We start from the raw sequence: 17,155 nt of genomic DNA on the forward strand, positions 1-17,155 counted from the left end.
CGATCTATAACAACAACACCAGACACCAATGAAATCTCACCAATATATACCCGAAATCAAGCCTCAGCAACCAAAAAGCTCATCAAGCTTCCCGCAGTCAACCCGCCTACGAGCATCAATGCCATGAACCCACCTGCAGGTTCACGTTCGTCAGGAGACACCCACTGTCCAGCACCCATCATGCAATTACTCCCCAGGTACCCGTTACTTATGCCGAACAGCAACTGCACGACGAACAGGTAGAAAAAGTCACTTTCCACCACTGCCCCTCGGCCGCGAATGTTGCAAAGGAGGTACAGCGGGATGAATGCGGCTCGAGCAATCGAGAAGAGGAACAGCACAAAGGGACGGTTCACTAAGGACAGACGGGGAAATAGGACGAGCATTCGGCCCAGCAGATCACCTGCGTTCCAGAAGAAGAATGCAAGAGGGATGAAGACAGCCTGGTCGAAGAGTCGTGATCGTCCGGGAGTGTCGTGGACGGATTCGATCTCCGCTGTGAAGACGGGGAAGGTCATGGTGACGGTGAAGCAAAGGAAGATGGCTGTGGCCATGAAGCGGAGCTTCTTGAAGAGCGTCCAGAGGCTGACGGACTTGTTCTCGGGCACATCTGAGTCGCTGTGATCGTCTGTTGGGTCTAAGAGGGTTGATGATGCGCGTTGCTTTATGAGGGAGAGGAAGGCCAACAGAGCGAAGGACGACACGGCTGTGGCCGTGATGAAGTAGGCAAAAGCGGATTTGGATGACTCTTGTGGTGCTTTCTGTCCTTCTTTCTTGCTTGGTACGGAGATCACGGTGAGGATCTGGACAATGCAGGGTAGGACACCCGCTACGCCTTGGCCGCCCATGATGGCTTGGGTATACTCCTCTCTTCCGAAGCCGGAGACGTAAGCGTACACGCCATTTTGATTTATTCCGGTCGCAAGACTGGCCCCGAATACCATGATCATGAGAAAGCCGAAGTATGTGCTCACTGAGACATCTTTCATCAAGATGGTGGAGAAGGCCAAGAGCGTGAATACCACGATGTTGATAAGCAGAGAGATAGTGACCCGCTTCGGATATGATGCTCCCTTCTGCAGCTTGGCCAGGATGAACGAGGAACCTAAGTTAGTAACGGTGGATACAGTCAATATTGAAGGTTGATAATGGGTTGCTGCCCAGTCGTCTGTGTGGAAACGGTGGTAGAAGTATGGTGCAGCAGCGAGGAACATGTTCCTATGACGTTCCGGTCTAGTTAGATAGATGCAGTCAATGCAGTTCCTGTAAGTTGGGACATACCATGCCCATAGCATCGACACTCCCAGGAGGAAGAATACTGCATATTCGTATTTGGAGAAACGGGGATGCTCCAGCCCCTCACGAGCAGAGTGAATGCTCTCATTGTCGGCGTCAACCGGCTGCTCGATTGCTTCATACGTAGGCCGGCGAGCGATCAGCCCGCGGATACGCTCCATTGTAGCGAGTTATTGGGTTGTCCCTGTTCAAACGATGAGAGAGGACAGGGAGTAGTACGAGACTCAGCCCATGATGGTGGAGAAGTGAGGCAGGGAAGATCGACGGGGAGGACAAGAAGATGAACAGCAGCTGGTCATGAGGCGTGACACTCGCCAAGAATGGTAATTCCGCGGGTCACGTTGGGCTGGGTGACTAAGAGGCTTATCAATTCAATGTTATCAACTAACTACTAACTACTAGTAACTTCAATAGCTCAACAGCTCGAATAGCATGTCGGCAATTGCACACAGAGCATAGTTCAGAAGTAGAGATGGGTATTATATTTTATCTATCCAGTCACCAAAAGCTGAGCCACCCCGGTGTGGGGGGTATCCCGTCGATAGATAGTACATCCAGCTAAGGCGGCCCAGCTGTCTAGACAATAGTGTACTATGTGCTCCATACAGGAGCTATATACTCTACACTGCTGAAAACAACATAACGAAGAAAAAGAAAGAAAACAACAAATGGGTGTCCGGAAAGGTAGGTGCCTCCACATCTATGAAGTAGCGGACGCTCCTACTTCTTCTGCTGATCGCGTTCGCTGCTGGCATCTTCGATGTCAGCTTCAGCTTCCTCTTTCTCCAACTGCCACAATTTCTCTTCTGTCGCTGGGCTGATAGGGGCGTTTGCTGGCGTGTTCTCGCCACCACTGATTTGCCATTCCATCAGCTTTGTGAAGGCGCCGTCAGGACGAGAGCTAAGCTCCTCGTAAGTTCCCTGTTCGGCCACCTTTCCATCAGGGGCAAGGACGATGATGGTATCAGAGCGCTTGATCGTAGACAGTCTGTGGGCGATGCTGATGGTCGTGTTGTTTCCACGAAGAAGGGCAGCAAGAGCGCTGTTGACCAATGTCTCAGATTCTGCATCAAGAGCAGAGGTTGCCTCATCCAGAATCAAGATATCGGGATCTTTGATGAGAGCACGAGCAATGGCAATGCGCTGCTTTTGGCCACCAGAAAGTTGAGCGCCGCGAGGTCCAACCTGAGTATCGAGTCCATCGGGCTGCAAGAGATTAGAAAAAATGTACAGTCAGAAAGCGAGTTGTCCACTTACAAAATCGCTGATAAACTGGCAGTTCGCCTTTCTGGCTGCTGCGATGATCTCTGACCTAGTAGCCCGTGGCTTGCCATAAGAAATGTTCTCAGCAATTGATCCCGAGAACAGGACAGGTTCCTGAGCAACAACACCAATCTTCCTTCGAAGGGACTTGGCGTTCATCTCGCTGATGTCTTGGCCGTTAATCAGGACCCGTCCTTCGGTTGGGTTGTAGAACCTCAGTAGAAGCGAAGCAATAGTTGACTTTCCTCCACCCGAGGGACCGACGATGGCAACGTTCTTTCCTTGCGGGATCTCAAAGTTCAATTCCTTGAAAATAGGAACGGCAGGTCGCGTGGGATAGCTGAAGTTCACGTTTTCAAATCGAATAGGACCACGGGCGGATTCAACCTTCTTGCCCTTCGTCGGGGATATCGTTGGCTCACGATCCTGCAATTCGAAGAGACGACTAGCAGCTCCAACACCCTTCATCAGTTCGGAGTAGAAGCTAGAGAGACCGAACATGCTGGAACCGGCATAAGCAGTATACATCAAAAAGGATGTCAACTCTCCAATAGTGATGCCACCTGACTGAACCATGCCGCCTCCAACATAAAGCAATGCAAGGATTGTCATGTTGCCCATGAAGCCAGTCTGATTGTGCTGTCAGCTAAGTGGTAATAAGTGATAAGCGCACAAATACAGGGGAACATACGGAACTGAAGAAGGTAGCGCTAATCAAAGATTCCCTCTTGCCAAGCTCGAAGATCTTGCGCACTTGGTTATTGTACCGGTTCACTTCGAGGATCTCACCAGCAAAAGACTGGCTAGTCTTGACATTACCAAGACGCTCTTCCGCAATCTTGGTCAAAGTACCGAGGTTTCTCTGGATCTTGCGACTGAGGTTCCTTATCGCCCTACCATAGAAGAAGGCGCCGAGACCAATCGGAGGCAATAGCACAAGCAAGACACTGGACAGCTTGAGACTGACATAGGTCATCAGACCAAAGCCTGCTGCACCACTAACCGCTGCTCGTAAGCCGTCCGACAAGTTCTGCGTAATACTTTTGCCCACGATAATGGTGTCAGAACCGAGTCGTGAGATCAAGTCGCCCACTCTGTTCGCATCGAAGAATTCCGCATCTTGCACAAAAGTATTACGGAAGAGCTTAGAGCGAAGCCTTGAGACGATGCGCTCTCCAACGATACGGAGGATGACAATGCGGCCATAGTTCGCAGCGGCACCCAGTGTAAGGATACCAGCCAAAGCTCCATAGAACATCGGTACACTCAAGCCGAAGAGCAGGTTTCCACCGCCCTCTTCATCAGAGGTCTTTGTAGCTGCATCCATGATTTTGCCGATGGAGAAGGGAACGGACATGGTGATCGATGACGAAATAAGCAGGAAAAAGAAAGCAAACCCGAGCTTTCTAGCTTCGGGTCGGGCAATGAGCAGGAGTCTCCATATTTCTTTGAAGCCGGCTTTCTTGTTACCAGATCCATCTTTCGACAGCTTAGCAGCAAGGTTTACCTGCGCAGCCTGCGCTCCCTTTTCGGAGAGCTCGAAGCCCTTGTCTATGTCTTCATCTTCCTTGTCCTGAGCCGTGGCGTTGTTCGTTTGGGCAGATTTAGCCGTTGAGTTTCCTGGCTTGGATTCCAATGACCGTTGCGAAGAGGATAAGAACCGAGATTGCGCTATTAATTGCGACCGTATGATATCGAACCGTGAACCGTTACTTTGACGGGTGGATAGACCAGACGTCAGCGAGAAATTGTTGCGTAATGAACCCGAAATGCCCGAGAATTGTCGGCTAGGGACGCCAAAGATGCCAATTCCAGATCGATGTGGTCGAGCTCCAAAGTAAAGCTCATTAAGTATGCTCCCAGTCATCTGAGCTCCCCGTCTGGCGGTGACGCCGGGGGCCCAGGAAGCCAGCAACCTGGCTCCGCGCATTTCGGACGATAGAAAGCGGATTCGGATGGCTGCTCAAATGGATGCCAAACGGAGTAATCAGGGTGCCATATCCCACTAGACAGCCCGGTGTCTGCTAGATCTCATGACAAATCAAAGATAAATCGCTCTCCGGGAGACCGCTAGACGCTTGGAAGGCAGAACATGTCAGCCGTGAAGCCGCGAGTCCGGCCATCGCCGTTCGGCCTCGCATCGGCGACGGTTCTGCCTGCAGACACCGCCTGCCCTGATTCCGCCGCCGTCGAAGCTGGTCGAGAGCTTTCGATGATCCCTCAGAGCTGGGATAGGCTGCGCTCGTGCATTTCTTGCTTTTTAAGCTTTAAAGCTAACTTGGAGTCAAGCTCGCTGACCATATCTTCTCTGGAATTATATCCGTACAAACGACTCCACCTCATTTCCAGGCTCTATACATCTACTCGTTTACCCCACCCTCACCCCTCCTTATACCATCGACTACATTCCGCACTCGCCCAACATGGTGCTTGACTACAGCAAATGGGATGCACTGGAGCTATCTGATGACTCCGACATTGAAGTGCACCCGAATGTCGACAAGCGTTCTTTCATCCGGGCCAAACAAGCCCAGATCCATCAACAACGTGCCCAACGCCGCCATGAGATCGAGACGCTGAAGTACGAGCATATTGTCAACAACGGCCTCCTTTCACGAATCGATAAGCTTCTTACGGCCCTGAAGCAGAATGAAGGCTCCAAGTCCGTCGAGGAAGTGATCTTCCAGAACCTTATGGAGTTTGCAGGCAACCCATCGGACGACCATCCTCCCGCAGCCCCGGCAGGAGTTCATACTCAGGAGAAGGAACAGCCTAAATACTCACAGATGATGAGCGCTCTGGTTGACCAGGTGAAGAAGGAAATGGGCGACGTCAGCTCGGAGAACCTCTATCAGGAATATATCAAGGGTGTTCAGAGGCACAACGATAAGGTGCAGGGCTTACAAAAGGAGCTTCTTCAGAGACTTGCCCAGCTTGAGAAGGAAGAAGGCAGTAAGATTACCAGCGAGGGGTTGCATGAGGGGTTCAACACTTCCCACATTGCCAAGCCTGGCGAGGCCAAGGGCCAAAAGACGGAGACAGTTGAGCTTCTGAACCCTGGAGCTTCTACGGCGGGCTCATCCCAGCAAGCTGCTGCCCCAGCTGCTGACGATGATGACGAGGAGGAGGATCCTGAGAACGTCAAGGCCAGTGAACTTGCCAAACGATTCGCGAAAATCAACCGCAACGATTACCGTGCTTTGCTTCAATTCATCTCTGAGAACCCCCAGATTGTTGCTGAGAAGGAAACGGATGGTCTATTAGTTGAAGCTTTCAACAGCCAGATGGAAGGCAAAGAGGACTACGCCCGTACCTGCGTTCACCAAGGCTTGTTGTTGCAGTACTGCCGCTCCCTGGGTCGCGACGGTATCTCGCTTTTCTTCAAGCGGTGCGTATGCGAACGATCGATTACCTTGAGTCGCTTGCTAACAGGTATATTCGTATAGTATCACAAACGCAGACCACCAGGCTGGAACCCTCTTCCGGAACGACGTCAACGAAACTTACCATAAAATCAAGACCCGCGCCGCGGAGCTGGCGAAAGACGGCTCTGCTTCTAACGACCCTGCTGGAGTGGAACAGATCCAGCTGCATGCAGTCGACCCGAACACCAAGATCACCATCAACATACCTTCTGCTGAGGGCGATGACCCTGTTGAAGTTGAGGCGCGCAAGGTCTTTGAATCCTTCTCCAAGGATCTACAGAAAGCCTTGGCATCGGAGTCCTTAGACGAGGTCAACAAGGTCCTCGGTAAGATGAGCGTTGAAGAAGCCGAAGATGTCGTTGAGAAGCTAGGACAGAGTGGCATGCTGAGCCTGGAGGAAGGCATTGTTGATGCGACCACGGAGGAAGGAAGGAAGAAGCTGGAAGAAATCGAGGCAGAGAATAAGAGAGAAAGAGAGGAACAGGAAGTAGGTGAACCGGGAGGCGATATCACTGAGCTGGACTGAGGTATGAAACTATAATAATGCATATGTTTGGGATGGTGGAAATGTTTGTATTCGTCAGCAGCGACTGTGTTAATGGTTGATTTGAACTCAGATTGTTAATATAGCATCTAAGCCCCTACCTCCAAATAGGAGGATTACAATGTGTGAATACATGCTCCAAGTAAGATGTACTTTTAGCGAATACCAAGTCTTTTGATGTTTTGCATAAGCGCCGTTCTTTAAGGTAGTAATGGACGTGGAAGGCAATTAAAATGTTCCAAAGTATGTAATCTACCTACATCAAGGGGAAATAAGCAACATAAGAAGACATGTGTTTAAGAATTGAACAGAAGACACATGTACTGAGAAATAGCCATTATCTCGAGTACTTGACGAACTCCTGTATAAGAAAGTATGATCGGGTCGAGAATCTGAGGCGCACGGAGGTGGTATGAATGGTGACGGTCGTGATAATAAAAGGCGCTGGAATGCAGAGGACAAGGGTAATCTCCAGTGCTTCAACTCTTTCCCACTCTCTGAGATGTATCATCAGACCAAAGTCTTATTTTGTGGAATTCGGCCTTCTTCGCATCCAGAGTCCTTGTAGTTGGAACCCATTATAGTTTCAGCTGCTTAAACGCCGCTGACACCAGGGGCATTCTGGTCCTTCTTAAGGTCAAGGAGCAACTCTCGGAAGCGCTCCTTGCCGGAGCCGCTGGCACCACCCTTGGTTCCCTTTCCGGAGACATCGACAAGCTTCGCGATGCGTTCCCAGCTAGTACCTCCCGAAGAAGTGTCCTCCCGGTTGGACAGGAACTGATCTGCCTCAGCGCGAGTCTGGGCACGAAGCTTGTCGGTCTTGTTGTTGTATGAGACATAAAAGTCGTCAATATCCTCGCGCGCCTTCTTTATGGTAGCTTCCTTCTTCTCCTCCGAGATCTCCGCACGGCGCTGAATGTCCGCATCTCGCCGCTCACGCCATTCCCTGCAAGACATCTACCATCAGCACATGGACCTCATACAAGTGAATAGCAAAGAGTTATGAAAGTCGTTGGCTGGCTGCTGATACGGGTGACACATACCTGACGGGCTCTGGCTCCTCCTCCGGGGCTTGAGAGGTGTAGTTGGAATACCCGGTGGGTGGAAAGGGGGCACCCGACCCAGTGATTGTGCCGCCAGGAGCAACTTGCTGGTAAATTCGCAGTCACGTTAGAGACTCATCCAAGCATATACCAGACATGTCTCATACCTCGTTTTGTGTGTCGAGAGCAGGGAAGGAAGACTCGAATCCAGCGATCTCCTGAGGCTCAGCACCACCCGCGGACGGGGCGGCATCCGCACCTCCCAGCAAGTCGTCGTCATTGTTTATGTCGTCGGCGACATGATCTTGGGGAGTCGCAAATTGTTCTGCATCATCACCGAGCATAGCACGTTCGCGAGCTAGGAAGTCATTTTCATCTGAGGCACCGTTGGTCTCAACAACTTCGGTCTGGCCTAGAGACCGGGGTTAGTGTTATGTAGTGTTGGCGGGCATGATGCCGGCTGCTCACCTGCAGAGAAGTCCTCCAATGAAGGGAAACGATCCGCCATACTTTTCAATTATCGTAAATTGAGTTATAGATTGATTTTGCGAAGAAGTTGATTTAAGAGAAAGGGGTCAAATGAGGAGAGATGAGAATGTGAACGTAAGGCTCCAGCTGGCGTCTTGGGGATCGAGCGGACCGTTCCAAGTATGAATGGAGAACCCCCCGGATTCTGCCAAGAAGGCGGTCTGACAGCTACACAGCAATTACCAAGTGCGACGGATGAGCTTCACTGTTCCTCAGGACCATTTCACTCTTTCACGTCAGATTTCAAGGGCAGTGGTCATATCAATCCGACTCAAGCCGAAGTGAATCTCGTTTCTATTGCGCATCCTTGGTACATTGTGCCCGTTGTCATTCGTTTCAGCATTCGCGCTTAAGGAATAGCGATCCAAGTCCAAGCTCGCGGCGATCAAAACACACTGCATTCACACATCTCTCATTACTCTTTCTACCAGAGATTTCTTCTATCTCGGCCATATTAGCAAGTATTCAGAATGGCCTATACGGATGATGCTGTGAAAGCGAAGCTTTCAGCCCTCAACGAAACCCAGGAAGGCATTGTCACAGTTGCGCAATGGGTCATGTTTCACAGGTAAGATGACAACTGTTCGTATGTGCAAAGACACTGCTCATATGTTATCTCAATCTTAGGCGACACGCCGAACGAACCGCACAGCTCTGGCTGCAGAAACTCCGCGATTCCCCAGCACCGAAGCGCCTGAACCTGATATATTTGGCCAATGGTATAGCTCATGTTCCGAGTCGGTTATAGTTCGACACTAACAGCATCCCAGAGGTCGCGCAACAATCCAGAGCTCGCCGGAAAGAGGACTTCCTCATCGCATTCTCGCCGGTTGGTTTATCATCTTTGGGACCTGGCAGGTATCAGAGGTTAACTTTTACCAGATCATCGCAGAGGCCACAGCTATCGCATACAAAGGTTCCTCAAACGATATTCAGCAAAAGATTCGTCGCGTGGTTGAAGTATGGAGACAGAGATCTATCTTTGAACTTCCCATTCAGGAGGCCGTAGAAGCTCGAGTAGATGGTAGGTCGTCTTGCTGTTCCATACTTCATTCATCCTGCTTACTCCGTAGTAGAGATCGATAAGTCCCGCTCTACCGGTAAAAAGCCGTTGCTAGGAGGGTCCCTCTTCTCGAGCTCGTCAGGCTCTACACCGTCTGAACTTCAGCCTCTAGTGCCTCTACAGGTAGCCGTTTCAAAGGCTACCGTGGCTTCAACTGCATCTGCCACAGCTGCGAATGCAGAGTATGATAAGATGCACGACCCCAACACGCCTTTGCCTACCCCTCCAGTGCATGCGGCGCGGCTTAGCCAGCTGTTGAAAGCCCTTGCGAATGCAGAAAGCTCTGTATCCGAGGTCATCAAATCACGCACCGCTCTCATCGAGGGTCTCGAGAAGCTCCTCGCAACCAATCGCTCAGCTTTATCCAAGGAACAATCAATGGTCGCACAGTTGACGGAAAGAAAATCGGAGACGGAAGCCACCAAAAGAGAGGTTGAAGATGGGATCATGCGCGGGCTCGCTGCCGAGAATTCGCCTGCGATCAACCATGGCGATGCTGGGCCAGAGGGAGAGCCTATTTCTCGTCCAGAAGTTGAGGCCCTGACTCCTCCACCAGTTGAGGCCATTACACCTGTTGGCTCTCCCAAGCAGGCCGCACAGGACTCAGACTTCAGCGCAGTACCTCCTCAACCCCAGATACTGGGTGGATTTACCCTGCCTGGTTTCGGAAATCCGGCCGATTCTTCACTTTCGGCGGCGGGCTTCCCTCCCGCGGGACTCGGCGAGCACCAAACAGACGGTTCGAACGGGCTCCATGCCAAGAGACGCAAGGTTACGCATGAAGAGGAGGATTACGCTCGATTCGCAGGCGGCGATTTGGATGCTGATGTAGCTGAGCTCTTGAAGCAGGAAGGTGATTCCCAGCAATAGGCCTTTTAGATTCACCACACTCTGCGGTCGGTGGCAGGCGCAAGCTTGCTTATCTTTCAACCCAACAGACTCCATTTTTACTTTCAACATTATCTATTCTGTCGTCTTATGTGCTGTTTACTGAGAATGTAGTTATCCATTTTCTGTTGCAAGGCACGCCCATTCTTGCCTATTATGATAATATCTGGATATCCACTGTTTATGCGATTAGCAATACGTCCGAGATTTATGCCCGCAGGACGAATTAATTTCTCTCGAAAGGAATCAATACGTCGCTGGAATACATTTGAATTAGTTTCATTACTATTATCATGGAACACTGAAACGTGAACTATCGAAATATATCCGGGTCACCCCATTTGTTTCTCGCAATCCGTAATGAAGAGGGACTCCTTCTGCGGCGGTATATGGTATGGAAGGCACGAGGAGTCATTGCGGGCGGCTGTTCATTAGTTTGCGGGGGAGGTGGCGGCGCCGGTGCCGGAGCGGGATCCGGGGAACTGTGTTTCTTCGGCTTGACTAGTAGGACAATAAACAGGCCTGCGACTATGATCACCAGCAGGAGCATGATCTTGCGCTTCACTGTACGTCGTTGGTAGTTTGTAGCCTGCAAGATGCAGATTGGTTAGTAGAGAACTTTCTGCTCGGGTGGCTGCATCAGACGCGAACGTACCACTTTCAGCTCTTTATCCGCGGCCTTGACCTCCGTGCCCATCCGCTCGATATTATAGTCAATCCGATCCAGCATGGTACCCTGATCGATAACCATAGACTGCAGCTCCCGGAAAATATCCGACAGCTCAATGATACCTTTCGCGATGTCGTTTATTTCCCGTTCCCGCTGTTCAATGGCGGCATCGTTCTGGCCCGTCAGTCGTTGCGACGTCTGCATCAGCGTGGATTGCGAGAACGACTTGTCCGCATCGGATTCCATTAGCGACGGGTCTGTGTATGGGTTCTGCATCGGTGTCGGGGAACGTTCAAACGGCGCTGATCCACCCTCCAGTCCTCGTAACTCTACCACACAACTGCGGTTAGCTTGACAAATAGACGTAGCGCAGCCCAGAATCAACTCACTCTTCAGATATGTACTCTGTTTCTTCCGGAACCGAGCACTAGCCTCTTGCACCCTAGCAGCAAGAGATATCTGCAGGTTCTTGGCCATAGTTTCATCGCCGCTGCTAACTCCACCCTGTCGTTGGGCTTCCCGTACCATTGTCTCAATCTTCTTAACCGCTTTCTGGCATTCATGAAAGGAGCGCGTGATATCCTGTGTGAGCCTTTCTATAACTAACTCATCTTGCTTTCGTACGTCCTCGTCTCCGAATCCGGGTAGAAGGTGTTTCTGGTGTAGCTTATCGAGGTGGGAGGACTTCTGCGCAATGTCCGCAAGTAGCTCCGTCACTTCCTCCTGTACGTCAACCCAGCGCGGGGGTAAAACGTCCATCTCGATAATTGCATCGCCATCGTCGTCGAGACCGCCGGTTTCTGAAATGAGTCGCCGGCTTTCTTCAGGCTGCGACAGGCTATCGGAGAAGCCATTGGAAGCTCCGAGATAACGTGGCTTCTTGGCTGGATGATGCGCGAACGACTGGCGGTAGGATATGTAGCTGTGTCGAGGATGGATGTTAGTTCATGATCTTCGCCATTCTGGATAATGAATCCCGGGATGCAATTACAGGTTGGTCCGGTCCCGCCACATTGTGAAGGGTAGGAAGAGAGGGTCGTTGGTCTGCGGTGATCCTTCGTCGGGGACACTCTTAGGCCACCCTGATCATTGTCCGGCCAGAGATGCCGTTAGAATGGGTAGCGAAATTCGAGTCACAATAAACTCAGAGCAGAATATCTGGACATATGAAATGGCAGTGAGGGGCATAGGCCGTTTTTCCGCGTCGTAGAATCGAGTTTCGTTGGATGTATTCGATAGGACCGCTGTACTTCCCGGAGCTCCCCATCTCCATGTTGCACATGAAGGGACGGCCGCACCAATCCCAATGCGGTATCACCCGAGCCGATCTAAATATATTACGTCAGCCACGATGGTCTGAGACGATGCCTGAGTAATTATGCGAGATTATGCATCTTAATTGGATTGGTCAAGTTCGGAAGATGATGTCCTGGATGAGGATAAGAGGTCCGTCATGGGCGAGAGAAACATGTGGTATTGCTGTCTAGTGTGTTCCATGGATTACACACTATAGATTACATGCCGCACCGTCATGGCCTTTCACAAGAAAACTATCTTGTGTAGATGCTACTTGGCTACTAGAGCATTATGAGACAAGAGTGACGGCTACCTATTTCTATATTTGAAGCAATACTTCGTGATAACCGGTCGTATTGGTCACCCAGCTGATGCAGTCTAGACACACATATAGTGAGATACTATCAAGAGGCACTGCCTAGGGATCAAGTTCGGATAATAAGATGTTGATAGGAGCACGTAGCAGCCGTGTCGGATGCTCTGAATGCGACGAGATGTGGAGTGCTAGAAGGAGTAGACGCATCAATGATCAAACAGCTGCAATGGGGCTATCTCAGGTGCAGGTTTGTTATGGTTTGTTTTGGATGTATCAAGCAGTTTTGGCAGGTCAAATAGGAAGAATTGAGATCGGAAGTTAGTGATTTGATTGCATACTCTAGCCTGGATATTGCAGACTATGAGCAATCATGTTGGCAATGGAGGTTGTCAGTCTGACTTTGCATGATTATAGAGTATGCCAAGCCCAGATAACTTGCGCAGTTATTCCGTACTTATGCCGCCTAAAGAAACAAGCCATGGTTCTAATTGCGAAGATTTTAATCAAGGGCATAGAAGTCACAGGGGATGGAGAAGAGTCATCTTCTGCTTCGTGGTTTGCATGACTGACCCTCAGGGAACCCTCAGGTACAGGAGTGTCCCATATCAAGGGTTCCAGGGTATAGTGTCTGAACAAGGTTCGTCCTGGTGAAAGGCAGGCGGGACTTGTTGCCTTCAAGCTTTGGTACTGCCGGGATCCACGGCTGGTCTTCACCAACTGGCCAAAAGGCGCCTACTTACAGATTACATGCAAGGCTGCGCTCGACTTGCAGCCATTCAAATGATTATGTTTAGGCAACGGGCATTTTCATAAGGCAGATATGACGGGACGCAGCGAGCCTGCAGCAGCTGAAGAAAAAGCAACCAACCAAAGCATGGAGGGGGAGCGTGCAAAAGGAGGCGAATTGACAGACGGGCGGGCAGGACAGAACAGCGTTTCCAGGCGCAGAGGGCACATGGTGGCCAGGGCGGGTCACGTTTCAGGCATAAGCGACCGCCTTGCCAGGCGTCCAGCTCAATGGTCATTTATTATTATGATGGATTCGGGTTCCCCTTAAATCATCTTCCACCAACACCACCACCACCTTCTCCTCCCCCCACAGCCCTTTACCGCTACCGTTCAAGCCACCAGCTTTCTTGTTCCCTTTCTACTCAGCTTCATTACCCTCCCGTGACTTATCACATCCATATCAACCATGGTATGTACCTCCTTTCTCGCTGTCCCGGCCAGTTGCGTTGAAAATCCCCCACTTTGCGGGGCAGATCTGCCTGGCATTCTCGACAGGATCGCTGACATCGCATCGTCTAGGCCGACTCTCTGACCGAAGAGCAAGTTTCTGAGTACAAGGAGGCCTTCTCCCTCTTTGTGAGTGCTCCCTGAATAAACCCCCGATCACTCAAATTGATGACCTATCATGACCGGCTCATAATGCTAATGTATTCTCGAACTCAATAGGACAAGGATGGCGATGGTGGGTGGAATTCTGTCCCCTTTACGTTTTACCCGTAGCGCCCGATCCGACCGCGGGATTTCGACAGCCATTTCCCCATCGATCTGAATCATTATACTGATGTAATCTGGAAATAGGCCAGATCACCACCAAGGAGCTCGGCACTGTGATGCGCTCCCTCGGCCAGAACCCCTCCGAGTCTGAGCTTCAGGACATGATCAACGAGGTTGACGCTGACAACAACGGAACGATCGACTTCCCCGGTATGTGATAGATCTACGCCTGTAGGGCGGGAATGCCGTATGGGTTGTGATTGACTTTTGCCGCCAGAATTCCTTACCATGATGGCTCGTAAGATGAAGGACACCGACTCCGAGGAGGAAATCCGCGAGGCTTTCAAGGTCTTCGACCGCGACAACAATGGTTTCATCTCCGCCGCGGAGTTGCGCCACGTCATGACCTCCATTGGCGAGAAGCTCACTGACGACGAAGTCGATGAGATGATCCGTGAGGCTGACCAGGATGGTGATGGCCGCATCGACTGTATGTTTCCCATTCTTGATATGCCCGTGATATAGCATGCTAACTCTGCTACCAGACAACGAGTTCGTCCAGCTCATGATGCAAAAATAAACGGCTCTTCATGTTCTATTTGTCTTGTGTTAGCGGAAAGGGTGGGGAACAATGAAATCTACTCCACAATGTCCCATCTTTTATCCCATTCCGTCTCTTGTAGTCTCATTATTTGGCTATGACCCTTATTCATCTTGATGATCGAGCGCTTCGCATTATCACTGTTGGTTCTAATGTTGCAGGAATGGTAGAGGCGACCATAGGTCTAGACTGGTTTGAGCGAGCTGGGATTGAATATGTCAGACAGGGAGGGCTCTGTCTTTGCTGGGAGTTCCTGCGTGATGTGGCCCGCAAGGGTTATTTGTTCCTCTTTATACCCGCTTACCCCTTTCACCATTGTCCATAGTCCCGTGTCGTGATTCGTTCCTTTGCCCGTCTGACAACTCGTAGTGGCTCGATTGCATCGGATAATAACCATTTTGATATTCTAAGACTGTTCTGATGTAGACAGGAGATAATGGATTTATGCTGCTACTTTGTCAAAGTCCAACACTCTGCCTCCGGGTCTCAACAAAGAGCACCGAATGTGGAGGCCTTATGTTAAATAACCCAGCTTCTAGCGCTTTTTGACGGCTAACCCCTGCACATCGTGTACATTCCTTGTGCCACATGCCACCCGGAACCTAATATACGAGATATCGCCCTTCCATTTACGATCTGCCAGCTTGATGACCATACGTCTTCTTAAATCAGCAATCTCTCAAGACAATTCAGTTTATGTCCACCTCAATATCGAGGCCTAGTTATTTTACCGGTTGAACCTAAATATCTCCATGAACTGCCTCGCCACATCCACACCTGCATCCGGATCCGGATCCTCATCCGCTTGCTGTAGGGTTGCTTCGTCAGAAACAGTATGTCTGCCCTTCTGTTTCAACCTCCTCAACCGATCCTTAGCTTCCTTCCCCACATCCGGCAATAAGATAGCTTCCCTGGCCCCCTCAATGCCCAGCCTCGCCCAGAATTCCCGAATCAATGCCGCACTAGACACATACTCGGCATCAATATCCGCATCTTCAATAGCATCCGGGAACGCCATATCAATCCCGGAGTCGTCATCATCAGCGAATTGCCCATCGCTCGGACTCCGTTGTGCTGAAATCGAATCGACTATACAGGGACCTCGCCATTCAATTTCGACAACTGTTCCGCGCACCCTCGCTGCTGGCTGAGTCTGTCGCACATCACCAACTCGAACCCGGAAGTCACCCACATCGTAAACCACACCGCCTGGCACGGTGACCGTGTGGCGATGGCACCAGAAAGGCTGGCAGGCGTAGCCGAAGTGCTGGAAAAGAGCATTACAGGATGGAAGCGGCACGGTGGTCATGACCATTGGTCCTCCTGACGGTGCAGCGGCATTAGATGGGGTGGAAGGGGTGGGCGCTGTTGCGCCTGGAGCTCCACCTTGAGGAGTAGGGTTGGTGGGTGAGCCAGCTGGCGTGGTATTAACACTGGTTGCGGTGTGGTGAGTGGTTTTTTCTAGTGCTTCAGAGGTGTAGATGAAGCCGTGATTGGAGTGAAAAGACAGTGATAGAAATTGCATATAGCGCGGTTGCACTTGGCGCTGAGATGCTGAGGCTGGAACACATGATGGCGTATCGCGCATTAGCCTGTGTTCGAGGAACCAACGGCCTACTAATGTTGGTTCGTCTGCTAGGGCTGTATGTAGGCGCTCTGTGATTGTGGCTAGCCCTGTGGATGCATTTGGATTGGAGGGGATGAAGTAGACTCTGGATGGTTGGAGTTAACATGATATGAGGATAAGTGATAATTGGTGAGCGCTTACCCTGTGATAGGCATTGTGTAGTATTCGAGTTTCCCTTGATAGATGTTGTATCTCTATGGATGGTTTTCTCTTGTCCTTGAGTAGGGCGCCTACGAAGGGATTCACGTGCCAAGTTAAGGACAAGAGGGGTATCTTCTTGAATGCAAGGAAAGAGAGAAGTGCGGTAGATATGTGTAAGAGGCAATTGACGATGGCATGGGTTCAATTGATAGCGAGTCTGGTAGTAAGCAGGCAGCACAGGTAATTAAATCATATGGAGAGCGATTCGTTTATGTCTGATTACACATTAGTATATTGAGCATTAAATGGGTCCGTGCTATTGGTGGAGATTATCTAGACATACCAAGAAGAAGGCAATAGCAGTTTATGTTGCTTTGAGTATATCACCTACAGCTCTAGTAGGACTGATTGGACTGTCCGTGGCTTTTTCGGGCATGTGACCCGTCATGACTTGGAGACAGTGTTGACTGCCTTGGGGTCCAGGCCACAAAGGTGCAAATCGGTCAAACACTGCCCCCAAGCAACAACTTCGACCCCAACTGGCATTAACTCGCACTCCGACCTCCGACTCTCATTTCCTCCATCTTCTGTGGCTGTTCACTGGCCCACCTCCACTTCGAGTACCAACAGTAATCAATTCCTGGGCCGTCTGGGTCCTCGGGGCTCCACTCTTACATTTTATCCCCGACTCTGTCTCTGATTGAGCCACACCGAGTCCTGAGATCCGTCTAGACTTTGGTCTGGAATATCCAGGGGAACACACTTCCACTTTCTGTTCTCTACACAGTACGCGCGTATGTCTCTCCTTGCCAAGACGCGGGACAAATACTCCGGACAATGAGGCTGAGACCACAAAGGGGTCTTAGTTTTGGAGTAGTCGACGTCAAGTGGTCAAGAATAGAAAATCGCACCCACTCCAGGTGGACTAACACTCCCTATTCTGCGATGCTT

The 17,155-nt window shown here is 50.6% G+C and overlaps 8 protein-coding genes across 8 annotated transcripts; 3 read left to right on the forward strand and 5 right to left on the reverse strand.

The window, feature by feature from the left end:
• Positions 1-56: 56 nt before the first annotated feature.
• On the reverse strand, positions 57-1,457 carry AKAW2_30298A (nucleoside transmembrane transporter FUN26; the record flags this gene model as incomplete). The annotated part of the gene is made up of 2 exons (XM_041686797.1): positions 57-1,218; positions 1,282-1,457. 2 exons carry the CDS (start codon positions 1,455-1,457, stop codon positions 57-59), a joined length of 1,338 nt encoding a protein of 445 aa, XP_041540745.1.
• A 559-nt stretch (positions 1,458-2,016) lies between these two features.
• On the reverse strand, positions 2,017-4,489 carry mdr2 (ATP-binding cassette permease mdr2; the record flags this gene model as incomplete). The annotated part of the gene is made up of 3 exons (XM_041686798.1): positions 2,017-2,502; positions 2,554-3,189; positions 3,251-4,489. The coding sequence occupies 3 exons, from the start codon at positions 4,487-4,489 to the stop codon at positions 2,017-2,019; spliced, it is 2,361 nt and encodes a 786-aa protein (XP_041540746.1).
• Positions 4,490-4,982: 493 nt separating this feature from the next.
• CDC37 (Hsp90 co-chaperone CDC37) lies at positions 4,983-6,510 on the forward strand (the record flags this gene model as incomplete). Its single annotated transcript, XM_041686799.1, has 2 exons — positions 4,983-5,947; positions 6,006-6,510. 2 exons carry the CDS (start codon positions 4,983-4,985, stop codon positions 6,508-6,510), a joined length of 1,470 nt encoding a protein of 489 aa, XP_041540747.1.
• A 612-nt stretch (positions 6,511-7,122) lies between these two features.
• On the reverse strand, positions 7,123-8,079 carry AKAW2_30301A (clathrin light chain CLC1; the record flags this gene model as incomplete). The annotated part of the gene is made up of 4 exons (XM_041686800.1): positions 7,123-7,474; positions 7,572-7,678; positions 7,739-7,983; positions 8,040-8,079. 4 exons carry the CDS (start codon positions 8,077-8,079, stop codon positions 7,123-7,125), a joined length of 744 nt encoding a protein of 247 aa, XP_041540748.1.
• Positions 8,080-8,569: 490 nt separating this feature from the next.
• Positions 8,570-10,032, forward strand: AKAW2_30302S (CTD-interacting domain-containing protein; the record flags this gene model as incomplete). Its single annotated transcript, XM_041686801.1, has 5 exons — positions 8,570-8,667; positions 8,727-8,818; positions 8,870-8,928; positions 8,982-9,123; positions 9,176-10,032. 5 exons carry the CDS (start codon positions 8,570-8,572, stop codon positions 10,030-10,032), a joined length of 1,248 nt encoding a protein of 415 aa, XP_041540749.1.
• Positions 10,033-10,363: 331 nt separating this feature from the next.
• AKAW2_30303A (t-SNARE syntaxin TLG2) lies at positions 10,364-11,734 on the reverse strand (the record flags this gene model as incomplete). The annotated part of the gene is made up of 4 exons (XM_041686803.1): positions 10,364-10,639; positions 10,706-11,049; positions 11,110-11,642; positions 11,712-11,734. 4 exons carry the CDS (start codon positions 11,732-11,734, stop codon positions 10,364-10,366), a joined length of 1,176 nt encoding a protein of 391 aa, XP_041540750.1.
• A 2,217-nt stretch (positions 11,735-13,951) lies between these two features.
• Positions 13,952-14,415, forward strand: CAM1 (calmodulin; the record flags this gene model as incomplete). The annotated part of the gene is made up of 3 exons (XM_041686804.1): positions 13,952-14,045; positions 14,113-14,325; positions 14,381-14,415. The coding sequence occupies 3 exons, from the start codon at positions 13,952-13,954 to the stop codon at positions 14,413-14,415; spliced, it is 342 nt and encodes a 113-aa protein (XP_041540751.1).
• A 748-nt stretch (positions 14,416-15,163) lies between these two features.
• Positions 15,164-16,218, reverse strand: AKAW2_30305A (uncharacterized protein; the record flags this gene model as incomplete). Its single annotated transcript, XM_041686805.1, has 2 exons — positions 15,164-16,148; positions 16,205-16,218. The coding sequence occupies 2 exons, from the start codon at positions 16,216-16,218 to the stop codon at positions 15,164-15,166; spliced, it is 999 nt and encodes a 332-aa protein (XP_041540752.1).
• Positions 16,219-17,155: the final 937 nt, after the last annotated feature.

Source organism: Aspergillus luchuensis, chromosome 3 (genome assembly GCF_016861625.1).
Source record: "Aspergillus luchuensis IFO 4308 DNA, chromosome 3, nearly complete sequence".
NCBI classification, from domain to species: Eukaryota; Fungi; Ascomycota; class Eurotiomycetes; order Eurotiales; family Aspergillaceae; genus Aspergillus; species Aspergillus luchuensis.